General features: G+C 57.1%; 1 protein-coding gene across 1 annotated transcript in view; it reads left to right on the forward strand.

The window, feature by feature from the left end:
* BOP1 (BOP1 ribosomal biogenesis factor) overlaps positions 1 to 13,281 on the forward strand; it is a 68,556-nt gene that overhangs the window by 13,783 nt on the left and 41,492 nt on the right. The window contains exon 3 of the mRNA XM_052787917.1: positions 1,987 to 2,097. Coding sequence (XP_052643877.1) covers positions 1,987 to 2,097 — 111 coding nt within the window. The remainder of the gene's footprint in view (positions 1 to 1,986; positions 2,098 to 13,281) is intronic.

Genomic DNA, 13,281 nt, shown 5'->3' on the forward strand with positions numbered 1-13,281 from the left:
CTTCACAAGGGAGCGCAGAGGAGATGGAGCCAGGCTCTTGTGATGTCTAGGGATGGGATGAGAGGCAACAGGGACAGGGTGGAGCAAGGAAAATTCTGGTTGGACGTAAGGAGTGTTCTTGCCCACAGGAGTGGTGCAGCCCTGGAACAGGACCTGGAGAGGTGGTGAGATCTCTGTCCTTGAAAATACTCAAAACTTGACCAGACAAGATCCCAAGCATCCTGATCTAACTTTGAGCAGGAGGTTGGATTAGGGTCCTCCAGAGGTCCTTTCCAGCATAAATTTTTCTGTTTCTGCGATGTGAGTTTGGGTGGTTTCTGATGAGCTCCTTACATCCTAAGCCTGAAGCCGCACTGGCACTTCGTCCTTGGCTGTTTATGTTCTGACTGATGCTCAGAGGAAGCAGTGTTGCTGGGAAATCCTTTCCCTGTTCTGCTTGTTCTTGCAGGTTGGGTTGTTGCAACCTCTGCCCTGGTTGTGTCTTTCTGGGTCTCAGTGGCATTGAGCTCCAGGGAAAAAGAGGGACAGAGAATCTTGGAATAACTCTGGAAGATGGCTGGGATATCATAGAATCATAGAGTGGTTTGGGTTGGAAGGGACCTTAAAGACCATCTAGTTCCAACCCCCCTGCCATGGGCAGGGACACCTTCCGCTAGACCAGGTTGCTCAAAGCCTCGTCCAACCTGGCCTTGAACACTGCCAGTGGTGGGGCATCCACAACCTCTCTGGGCAACCTGGTTCTGCGTATCACCACCCTCATCGTAAAAACTTCTTCCTTATGTCCAGTCTAACCCTGTCCTCTTTCAGTTTAAAACTGTTGCCCCTTGTCCTGTCACTACAGGCCCTGCTAAAAAGTGTGTCCCCATCTTTCTTATAAGTCCCCTTTAGGTACTGGAAGGCTGCTATAAGGTCTCCCTGGAGCCTTCTCTTCTCCAGGCGGAACAACCCCAACTCTCTCAGCCTGTCTCCATAGGAGAGGTGCTCCAGCCCTTGGATCATCTTCGTGTCCCTCCTGTGGACCTGCTCCAATAGGTCCATGTCCGTCTTATGTTGGGGACCCCAGAGCTGGACGCAGTGCTCCAGGGGGGTCTCACCAGAGCGGAGCCGAGGGGCAGAATCCCCTCCCTTGACCTGCTGGCCACGCTGCTCTGGATGCAGCCCGGGATACACTTGGCTTTCTGGGCTGGAAACACGCATTGCCGGGTCATGTTGAGCTTCTCATCAACCACCACCCCCAAGTCCTTCTCCTCAGGGCTGCTCTCAATCCACTCATCGCCCAGCCTGTATTTGTGCTTGGGATCACCCCAACCCATGTGCGGGACCTTGCACTTGGCCTTGTTGAACTCCATGAGGTTCGCACTGTCCCACCTCTCAAGGCTGCCGAGGTCCCTCTGGATGGCATCCCTTCCCTCCAGCGTGTCGACCGCCCCACACAGCTCGGTGTCGTCGGCAAACTTGCTGAGGGTGCGCTTGATCCCGGTGTCCACGTCAGTGACAAAGATGTTAAACAGCGTCGGTCCCAATACCGGCCCCTGAGGAACGCCACTCGTCACTGCTCTTCTCATATGGAAGCTGCAGAGGGAGAATAATTTTGGGCCCAGTGAGTGAGAATGCAATTCTTTTGCAAGCTAAGCAGCTGCCAGAGAGCTTCTCAGGCAACCTGTCCTCAGAAGAGAGGTGATTGACTTTCTCTCTTTGCAGTCCCAAGTGAATGTAGGAGCACGCTGCTTAATGAGCGCTTTCCTTCCTTCCTTCCCTCTGCAATGTGGTGTCCCAGAGGATTTAAGGGTGAGAGGTTGTGCTGCACAGCGCTGTCCAGTTTGGGGCATGGAGTGCTTTGTGGTGATCTTGGACCTGGCAGCTGACTAGATGTTAGTGGCAGCTTCAGATTTCATTGCCCAGCACAAGGTCTCTGATGTAGCGAACACAAAAATGCAAAGATTCATATGATAGGATCTTACTAAGCTATTTTTTTTTGTCTTTCAGGCCAAAGGGGCTCCCAGGAAGAGCAAAATCTTGGAAGATGATTCATCATTGAAGGAAGATGAGAGTCTGCTTGCTCAGAATGAATATGAAGAAGACAGCTCAGATGAAGAGGTAGGACCCATTGCCGTGTTGTTTGGTTTTTTTTTAATATGCGGATATGAGATAGAGGTGATGGATAGATTTCCCTCTCCATGTTGGCTTCTGTGTGATATCGAAGGGAGGGGATACGGTCAAGCAACGTTGTCCCTGAAAGGGAATTGCCCGGACTGCTCTTTGCCGCTAATGCAGAGCAGGCCAGAGGCACCGAGTCAGGGCTCTTAAGCAGACTCTTGGTGAGGGTACGTTACTCGAGTGCGTCACTTGGAGCACCTGGGGCAGCCGAAAGGAACGTCACATCCACCTTGGAAAGGACAGCGCTTCCCGTATGGGAAGAGCCTCCCTTCCACTCTTCCTAGAAGTCGTACAACAAGCACTGTCTTTGCCCAGCCAGAGCTGGAGCTTTCAGCCCAGGGTCAAGAGGGGGTCTCTTCAGCTCTTTAAAGGGTGACTGAGCCTTGCCTTTGGGTCGTGGGGTTACGTTCGCTGTTCAGGGATCTGCCCTGCTCTCGGAGGGGACCTCTCAGAGTTTTGCGCATTGGAAAAGATTGGAAACCGCTTGCGTGGAAGGTAGCAGGATCTCGGCAGTAAAATGCCCCTAGGGTTTGGTTGTTCCAGACAAACTTTGTTGCCTTTCTTAATCGTCTGCTAAATCAATTAATGCGATTGGCGTCAATCAGCTGTTTCAGTAGAGCACTGGGGTTGGGATGGAGGGATTGCCAAGGGCTGTGGGGGCGTTTGGATCTGGCCCTTATTGCTGGGATTTAGGTTCACCTGAAAGGGTACTGGGTAGCCTCATACATGACTTGGACAAATGCTTGGAGAAGCCTCCTGGGCGCTGGTTAGGTGGAATATTTCAGGCTGTCTCCTCCTTAACCGCTGAGAAATAACAGAGCACAGAAAATCCTGCATGACCAGGCAGGTGAAGAGCCAGCTGGTGCCTGCCACACACCGCAAGTGCACTGAACGAGGAGCTCTGACAGCTCGCTCGCGTGGGGTGCCTGGCCGGTGTGGAACGGCCGTGGGTACCGGGCGGGAATGTCGGGAGTAACGACAGCGTGGCACCCGGGGCTTGGGACAGGAGTTTTCTGAGCAGGGACGTCATGAGCGGGACTCCTGGCTGCGCACCCAGCTTCAGGAGAGCTCTTTGGCAAGACTGACAGTTCAAAGGGTCTAGGCTTGCGTTTCCTGGTGCTTCGAGGGATGCGTCTGTTCCCGTTTCAGTCCCAGCGGAGGGGAAGGGGGAGGATTGGGTGCCTGCCGGTCTTTCTGGTCCAGCGAGGGCCCGAAAGGTTAGATGTTAGAGGCCCACCTGGGCTAGCGCTGGAGCTGCCGGCAGTCCCTGCCCCCTGGTCTGGAATAGAGATTTAGAGAGAGGGGAAATATATGACTATAGAAAACATACACTTGTGTAATGTCTCCAGCATAACCCAGGAAAAAAACCCTTTCATGCAGGAATTCAAGGTCGCTCTCTCCCCAGCTGGTCCTGCTTCAGGGCCCCGGTGGGGGGAGCGCTGATTCAGAACCTGTTGACATCAGAGCAGCTTCCAGTGGCTTTGTTCCTTGTTCCCCGTTCCCAGCCCCCTGCCCTCCCTCTGTAATTGCATTTATCTCTCTTCCATAAGAACCCTGATGCTTCTGCTTCCTGCGGCTGGGATGCGCACACTGGGTGCTTTGTGCTCGCCTCCACGAGGAGCATCGCCCAGCGCTTGTCTGTTGCTTTGTGGCTGGGAGGGGAGGGCAGCATCCCCCCCCGTTCAGGCAGGGGCAGCTCGGACGAGAACAGGGCCAGGAAAACCCTTTCTTGCTGCAGATAGGATCTGTATTTTTTAATTTTTTATTGTCTGTTGAGACCTAGCCTGCATCGCAGCCTCGTCCCAGTTAATGTGTAGCCTCATCCTAATTAAAGTCTTCATGAAATGCGATGCTGTGCTGGTTTTGGCTGGGATAGAGCTGATTTTCTTCACAGTAGCTAGTATGGGGCTATGGTTTGGATTCGTGCTGAAAACAGTGTTGATAACACAGTGATGTTTTAGTTATTGCTGAGCAACGCGTACACAGAGTCAAGGCCTCCTCCGGCAGCCTGAGGTTTTGGTCAGCTTGGCCGGGCTGGGAACCGCGGCAGCCAGTTTCGGTGCTGGGTGTTGCTTCGTTACCCCCGTCACTCGTCCCTTGTCCGGAGGCGGCTGGTCCGCGGGCCGGCTGTGTGTTGGGGGGTGGCTAGGTGCAGAACTGGGCTTCGGAGGGTGCACAGCGTGCCGCCTGCGTCCTCCCACCCCTGCTGACCGTGCCACCAGCCTCACACGGCCGTGTTGCTTCACCGCCTCTAAGTCAGCCGGCAAATGGCACTGTTTTGCAGTGGGACCGTGAGCTTGGGGTGGAACAGCTCCTGGGTTTGCGATCCCTGATAGCGGAGGGTCCAGATCCACCCTTCCGCCAGAGGCAATGGGATTCCTCTGGATGTCCCAGCCCAGGGGTTAGCTGCATGGCACAGCCCGAACCGGCATCTCGAGAGCAGAGCGGGGAGAGCCGTGAAAGCTGGAGCTGGCGTGGCCGGAGTACTCCCCTTTCCTGCCGGATTTGGGGGTCCCAGCCTTCGTCCGTGAGTCGGGGCAGGCAGCCGGGGTGGTGGGGCTCTGCCGGAGCACGGTGCGGAGCTGCAGGAGCAGATTGTCCCTGGGCTCTGGTCACTGCCGGGAGCTCTGGGGGAACAGGCAAGAAATTTGGCAGCCTTTGGGTAGAGATTAAGCCTTGTGCTCCCGGACTATACCTATCTCCGTGATAATTATCTCTGACCTGATTGTTATCTTTAATGGTAGCAGCTCTAAATGTTATTGATAGGCAATAACCCCCTTGTGCTTGTTCACGCCTTGGCGTTCAGCAGCAGCATTGAGCTCCAGCAGTCGGGCGCTGCTGTGGGAAGACGTCCCTGTCCCCCTTGGCTCCTTCCCCGGCCGTCCTCCCCACCGGTCACGCTGGTGGGTGCTGCTCAGCGCAGACCCCAGCCGGGAGCACCCTGGGTGCAGCGCTCGGTGTGCTCCCCCAATTCCCCTTTGCCTGGCTTCGTCTGCAAACCTCTAACGGGGCGCCTACAGCCTGCCCTATGGTTCCGTTCCCAGCGGCGCCCACAGGATTGCTCCCTAAACCAGCGGCAGTTTGGGAAAATATCCGGTGCCACCGCTGGCACGGCCGATGCCCCGGAGCACGCTGCCGCTGTGCCGGCTGTCACTCACCCGCCGGCGGCCGGCTCTGAGCTTGCGCGTCCTCCCCTCCGCCTGTGCGTGGGCTTCGGAGCTCTTTAATAAAGAATAATAGCTCAGACCTGCTATGCCCCTGTGTTTAGCACAGACTAAATTTCTTCTAGCTGTGCTCCTGCTCACTTGGCAGCTGCCGGTGCTCAGCCTGGCTGGGCGCCCAGGCCGGTCTCTGCCGTGTGCTCTGAGCAGAGACACAACAAAATAAATCGGTTTCCTGGCCGGGCCGGGGCGGGTAGGATAGCCCGTGTCGCACGCAGGACCCTTTCCCGGTGCCCGGCGGGCAGGGTCCCCGCGCCGGGCGGCACGAGAGCCGCGGTGCGGGCGGGCCGGCCGCCGTACCGGTGCCGCCGGGGAGCGGGTCCCCCCACGCCAGGCCCCCGTGGCGATCCCTTCGGCGCTGGCCGCCGAGCATCCCGAGCATCCCTTCCTCTCGGCCGCTCGGAGATGAATGGCCGTGAGCTGCAGAGGCTGTCAGGGCCTCGCTGGGAGGAAGCAGTTTGGGGCTTTTGTTTGGTTCTGTTTCCTCCCGCAATGACTATTCCATATGTCAGTGGATAATGAATGAAGGCGCGTTGAGTGCTCCTCGGTGAGCCGGCGGCTGTTCCAAGCCCACTTCCCTCCTCCGCAGCGCAGCTGACCCGGGCGGGGGGGGTGCAGCGGCTGGCTGGGCTGAGGGAGCTCTTCTTTCAGTAGCTGATTAGCCAAGAGAGAAAAAAAAAAAAAAAAAAAAATAAAAATCCTGCAGAATGTGCTGCTGGCAGACAGCTCCTTCAACTCATCGCTCCGTGTGTGTGTGTGTGTGTGCGTGTGCGTGCGCTTCCCGACCTGCCTGGCTCCAGCAGATGCTCCAGGCTTCCCACTCGCCGGCTGCATTAACCGCTTAGCAAATCTCCCCCGCGAGCGTGTCTGGCCGGGCAGCCGCGCGTGCTCGGCCCCGTCTGACGGCCGCGAAGGTGCGAAAGGAAGGGCCGCGAGGAGACTGGGATTCGGGCTCGGAGCGGGAAGGGCGGCAGCGCCGCCGGGATGGAGCTGAGCACGTCGGAGCCAGGAGAGGAGGGACCCGAGGGGTGCTTTGCCACCAGCCTGGTGGGCTTGGCCTCTCTCCGGTGATGCGGGAGGAAGGTCGGGGCTCCTTTGCTCCGCTCTCTGCCCTCACAGCTCTGCAAAAGCTCACGGGTGCTGCGGGGCAGAGCCCGGAGGGGCTCCGGCCCCAGCCTGGTGCTCCCAGACCGTGCCCACCGCCGTAACCACCACTGCACCCCGAGGCGGGGAGCCCCCCGCTCCAGCTTGCCCAGGGGAAGCACGTGAGAGCAGGTTCGCAAATCATGCTGGCTGCTCAGCAGGCAAGTGTTTCTGCTGCTGAATTCAATACTTTTTCTTTTCCTGCCCTTTTCTGTTGAGGGGGAGGCACATCCTAGTGTTGCTGTGTCCTTTCCAAAATGTGCCCGTTCCATCTCGGGGAACACTGATGCGCCGCGGTTGTTTTATACGCTGATAAGGGAGTAGGGCAGGGAGATTTAGAGAGAGCTTCAAATCCAGCGAAGAGATCGCCCTAACCCGCATTTACCTGTGCTAAAGGATCTGGCTGTAGGGGTAGCACGGGCTCCTTTGTGCCTTCCTGGGCTCCCAAGGAATCAGTCGCTGACAGAAACAAAGTTCTTGGAAAGTACGCGGTGGAAGTGTCTGCTGCTGTGCTCGGCATCGGGAAGAAGTGGGAAATGGGATGCAAGATGGAAAGCACTGAAAGCTTCGTTACAGCCCGTCAGTGAGGTCCTCCAGCTGCAGTGCCATGCCCCATTTCCATTATTCCGTTTTGAAAAGAGGTAGGGAGAGAAAAAGGAGCTCCAGAGATGGATAGTGGGGATAATTGGTGGCCTGGGGGGAATCTACAGATGAAGAGATGTGAAAAGACAAGATTTGTGTAGTTTGGAGGCGAAGCGGAGTCTGAGAGGACACAATAACAGGATGTAGAAGGTAGCACGGGGGGATATTTGACAAGATGAAAAGGCATCGGATTTAAAACTGAAATGGCAGGAGAGGGACACGCACACCATGTGGACAGATTATCTTACACACCGCTGGCCTGTGGATTTCATGGCCATGAGGTGCCGGTGGTGCCAAAGGCTTCGCAAACATTGAGGTTTGCAGATACTAATGTGAATAACAAGAACATCTGGAGCTACAGCGTTTTAAAATAAAACCAACGCTCTCGGGACCTTGTGGATCAAAGCCTGGTCCCTAAGCCACGCGCCCTGGCGAGGCTCCCTGCCTGCTGCCCAGGGGCAGCTGGTGCTGCTGGGCGGTGGGAGCCTCCGGAGCAGGCTTAGGTGATGGGACGAAAACAGCAAAAGTCAAAGGACAGTGGTTTTGGGGAGCCATGTCGCCACCCGCTCGGAGGAGAGGAGGGAGGTCTCTGCAGTGCTGTTGGCAGCGATCTTCTCTCCAGCCAGACCCCACCAGTCTTTGGTCAAGTGCCACCACCGAAGGTGGTCTTCCCCGCTGACCGGGGCGTTTGGAGTTCCTATGGATTTCCCAATAAAAGGCATTGTACAGGCTGGTGTAGAAACCTCAGCTGCTGCACTTTCTGCTTTAAGTGCCAGCTGGACGGAGACGGAGAGGCCCAAGCCTTGCTTCGTGCCCCTGCCTGCCATCTTTCCCTGCTCCCTGGTAAAGAGGTGGGAGGTTTCGGGACCGACCCCGTGCCTGCGTTTCGGGGCTCGGTGGCCATCCTCGGGGCCCATGCGGGACGGCAGGGCTCACCCGGGAGGGGAAACATCTGCAGCCATGAGCGGCTCGGGCACTCGCTCGGGTTTCTAGCGTTTGCAGCCAAAATAGAAAGTTTCCATGCGCTGCGTGTGATGGAGGGTGGGGGAACCAAGGCTGGAGCCGGCGCACAGGCAAGCCCGTTCCCCGTGCAGCTGCCGGCGATGGGTCGGCCCTTGCCGCCCATCTCCTGGCTTCATCCTGGCCTCGCCGGGCTGGCGCGTGTGGATGGAAAGTGGGCTGGCTCCACGCAGCCCCTTGGCGTGGGACTGTCCCCGGCAGGCTGGCCTGGCGAGGGTTTCTCTCCAGGTCAGGATTAGGAAGACCTCGAGGTCCAGGCGAGGCTGGTGGAGAGCAGAGGGGAAAGCCACCAATTAACGGGTGCTGATACAACCGTAAAAAAAAAAAGAGCTAAATTACTCTGTCTTTTGGCTGCCCCAAACTTGATATTTAAAGCGTTTGTAAAGCAGCTCAGTTGGGGCAGGAAAGGCTTTTTCCTTCTGGAAGGAATGACATCACCGAATATAGTTAAACGATCAGGTCCCTGACCCAAAGAGAGCGAGAAACCCACAACAACTTTCGGCTGATGAGTGGAAACTTTTCTTTCTTTCTTTCTTTCTTTTTTTTTTTTTTTTTTTTTCCATTTGCTTTCCCCCTCTGCGTGCTGGGTCTGCCCACTCTGCTGCGGCTCAGCTTACGGCCCGTCCTTTCCAAAGCGAGCTGACGTCTCTCCGAGCAGGCTCCTGCGATCGGGGCAACCTGGGAGCTGAGGGGGGGCTCGTCTGCCTCTACCCCACGCTTCGCCCTGGTCCAGGATCCTGCTGGGAACTGAAAGGTTGCGCTCACGCTCGTGTTCGTGGCACAGCGCGGCAGAGCGTCGCGCTGAGGCTGCCGCCGCGGTGTGAGCTCACCGCTGCCGACAGCGCCTGCTCGGTGGGGTTGAAGTTGCCTTTTGGCGGTGCTGTCTGCATCCCGTTTTCCCTCCCGAGGCCCGGCCGCAGCGTCACGTTCCCTTTGCGCGGGGCTGCCAACTGCTCCGTTGGCAGTGCGGGCTCCCTGCCAGGTACCCACAGCTTCCTCGAGCAGGCGGCGGAGGCAGGAATCAGCCTGCCTGCAAATCCAGGACGGATAAGGCTGAGTATTTCCCTGGCCCCAGATTAGGTAGAGGAGTCTTGCACCACCTCGCCGGGTCTGGCAGCGTCCCTTGCCTCTCCCGCTCTGGACAGCATTGTCCCGGGGGGACTTGCGCCACGGACCCCCCAAACTCGGCATGACCCGGACCGTTTGTGCTGTGCCCTGGCTGCCCGCAGCGCCTTCCACCAGCCTTGGCATCCAGAGAGGCAGCGAAAGGCGCGCCAGCCTCCTGGCTCTCTGTTCCCGCAAGGATGGCAAGTGCAGCGTGCTCTCCCCTCCCTGCCTTCGCTGAGTGACTCGGATCCCTCCGCTGACTCGGCTGGCAGAGGCTTCCCTCCGGGAAGCCAGGGATCCTGGTTATAGTTCAACCAACAACTTGTCTCCTTCTGGAGGAGCGGCCCGTCTGCGTGCCTCGGAAGCGTGGCCCTCGGCCAGAAGCGTGGGCATTTGCCTCTGGGCAGGGACCTGCGCCGCAGCCCCGATGCTGGGGTCACTGCTCCGCTGCCCCGAGCTCGGGAGCTGGCCTCGGCCTCCCTCCTCTTCAGGCGGAGGGGTCTGGGGACATGTGCATCTCCAGACCTGAATCGCTGGCCGCTGTTCCAATGTCCCACTTCATTAGGCTCGGCTCCGCTCCGGGTACTAGAGAACGTGCAGAGGAAGCAGGAGGCTGCTTGGCCAGTTCAGGGGACCGGGGTGGGTTGGTTTGTTAGTCCAGGGCTAACGCTCCAGCCCAAAGATTATTTTCCTCGAGCCGTAACGCGCCGAGCAGATACTTGCTGCCCGTTTAAATGGGAGGTGCTGATATTTGCTAACAGAGACGCACGCATCTCCGGCGGGGAAGGCTTTGCAAATCTATTTTCCGCTCCTGGCGACGGTGTCCGGTGCTTCTTGCCCCAGTGCCCGCATTTGACCCCGCATCTCCTGCTCGTCCGGTCCTCGCTACCGTGGTGCCTGTTGGCTGAGCGTGGTTTTGCCTGCGCTGTCCGGTGCCCGGCGCGGAGGCAGGCTGCCCTTTGTCGGAGAGCGTGTGGTGTAATCCGGCACCCCTCCGTGCAGCGCCTGCGGGGATAGGGCTTGTGCATTGATCTCACCCGGAATTTTGTTTGGCTTTTACAGCCCCCAACTGTGTCGGTGGTGTCAGGGAGCTATTTGGGAAGATTCCTGGGTTTGCTGTGGTGACTGTTGATTCCTAAGGTAGCGCTCAGAAATGTGGGTTTAAGTGCGTATACATATATATATATGGAAGGCTCTTTGCAAACCGATATTTCACTGCCAGACTTGGGGCTGACGGCTGGCTCCCGAGGGAGCTTCGGAGTGGCCTGTGCCCGCGAGGATTCCTCTGAGCACACGTCAGCTGGGTGTATCTGAAAGCTTAGATCTGAGGCCAGAAAGGAGATACTTTGGAGTTGGCAAGAAGGGAGAAGTATCCAGACAGTCAGGGCTGTTGGGAAGAGGTGCATGACTCAAGTGAAAAACAGCCCAAGCACCCTTATTTTCCTCAGATGTGTACTGTCAAGCGTGGATGGGCAACCTGGGGGCAGGCAGGGCATGGGAACAATTATTTGGACTTTGGACTTTGCCTTCAGAGAGCTGTGCTCTCAGAAGGCTTTTAACATATTGAAAAAAAAAAAAAAAAGCCTGTTGAACTCCCAAGCCATAAACAAGCTTGACAAAATAGCTAGTAATCCAGTGCCAGCCAAAAACCGCCAAAACGAACCAAAAAACAAGTGCTGGTCGACCTCACTACACTGGTGATGATTTCTTCCTCAATGCTGCCTAAAGACAATACAGGGGCACTGGTAGCAACAGCCAAATTGAAAATTTGGCGTGGTTGGTTTTGGTGGGGTTCGGGCTTCAGCCGTGAAGCACACAACGGTGACGCCGGAGGAGAGGAAGGGATGTGGAAGTCATCCAGCCCGCTGTGGGACAATCCTTGGGATTTGCAGCTACAGCAGACCTGCGTGCAGCAAGCACACAGCGTTGCTTTTAAGTCGTGGCAAAGGGAACTTTGTGGATGCCTGGTGAATTAAAATCCTCATTCAAAGCCAGCCAGGTCAGTGTATAAATTCCTAACCGTCTCCTGGGGGAAAGGCAGGAGACCTGCGCTCAGCAGGCAGAGCATTTAGAGCAGAGCTCGCAGGTGAGGAGGAAGGGTCACCTCGGGGTTGAGACGCTGCCCTGGGAGCTGGAGCGGCGAATTCGGCCGATGGTGTTGGTCTGCCCTGGGCTTCCTGGGGAAAGGGCGAGGTGGGGAAAGGGCTTTCCCGTGCAAAGCCTGCACCTCCTTTCCCCGTCACGGAAAGGGTGCTAATGCTTCCCTGGCCTCTTGCCGCTTCTCAGGCTGTCTTTGGGGCCAGATGTTTCTCACCTGCGGTCTCTGGGTGCTGTCTTAATCCCAGTAACGGGTGATCCAGCAAGAGCTCAGGGAAGCTTTAGCTCGGCCGCTTCGCCGTGTCCTTGGGGCAAAGAGTGCCAGCTCTGCCCGGCACGGGCTGCTGTGCGCCCGGCGCTGGGCAGGGATGCTCCGTCGCTGCTCCGTCGCCTCCGGGCTGGGGGCAACGCAGCTGCTCTTAAGTCCTGGGCTTGCAGACCTGAGTCCGGTCCTTCCTTCCTCTCGCTCATGGTGCGCTCACAGGCTGGCCTCGCTGGTTTTTTAATTTTTTCTTCATCTCTCCCTATCCAGTAGCACAACTTGTCCAAAAAAACACCGCTCAACTTAACTTCAATTCCTGGAAAAACTCTGGAACAAAATAATCAACCCCTTTGCAAAACCTCTGGAAGATAGCGAGCGGACTTGCAACTGCCAACATAGACAAGTCTGTCAAAACAATCTCACTTCCTTCTGCAACAGGGGAGCGACGTCTGAGCGGGGCAGAGCGGTAGGTGTCGGTGACAGGAGCCTCAGGTTCCTGCTGGCATTGCCTCCTGTCTCTTTCTGTGGCTTCGTGGGAGAGTCCGGGTGACACTTTGGCACGTGGGTGCCCAGCTGGCAGTGACTGTTCGTGGGGCATCAGCATCCAGGATTCGTGGGGAGGCCGGCGGGGTGCATTCGCTGGTCCCGCCGGGATCTGCGCTTGTCCGTCACCTGCATCGTGACTTTTATGAATGACCTGGATGGTGGAGCGGCGGGTGTGCTTATTAAAAGACACGTTGGTAAATGGGTAAGGAGTATGGTGGAGGACAGCAACTACCCAGCTGTACCGCCGGGGAGATGGTGTCCTGCGAAGGAGAATGCAGGCTGATCACGAGCGACAGCATCGTGCTGTTGTGAAAAAAGTGAATGCTGAGCAAAGCCACCTGAGCAGGCTTCTGCTGCAGCACCCGTGCAGCATCTGCTCTGCTCAGCATGGACATGGTCTTGGCTGGAAAGGGAGTCCTGCTTCCGTGCTGCTCCTCAGGAGAAATGGGCCCTAATCGGAGAGCACAAAAGCAACACTGAGAAGTTCTCCCTTGGGTTGCAATCGGAGGTTTTTAGCCTCAAGGAGAGATGTCTGAGAGCCAATGTCCAGCGCTCTGCTCCCCAGTACAAGAGAGACACGGACTGACTGGAGCGAGTCCAGCACAGGGCCACCAAGGTGCTGAAGGGACTGGAGCATCCTCCATACGAGGAGAGGCTGAGAGGGCTGGGACTGCTTAGCCAGGAGACAAGGATGTCCTCCTCCATGTGTGTAAATCCCTGATGGGAGGGAGTGAAGTCGAGGGAGCCCGGCTCTTCCAGGGGTCCCCATGGCCGGGGCAGGGGGCAAAGGGCATAAATTAAAACCTGTGGAATTCCATCAGAACATCAGGAAACACTTGTTGACTGTGAGGATGAGCGAGCACTGGCACAGGTTGCCCACGGAGGTGGTGGAGTCTCCATCCCTGGGGATATTCAGAAGTCATCTGGACACGGTTCTGGGCAACCAGCTCCTGGCGACCCTACTTGAGCAGGGGGTTGGACTGGATGATGTCCAGAGGTCCCTTCCACCCTAAACAAACTGAACCCTGTTCAGTGAGTCTGTCAACAGGCTAGTTCCCGTGTGCTGAAGGTGGTTCAGGGTGGTGC

The sequence above is a fragment of the Harpia harpyja genome, chromosome 5 (genome assembly GCF_026419915.1).
Source record: "Harpia harpyja isolate bHarHar1 chromosome 5, bHarHar1 primary haplotype, whole genome shotgun sequence".
NCBI lineage: Eukaryota > Metazoa > Chordata > Aves > Accipitriformes > Accipitridae > Harpia > Harpia harpyja.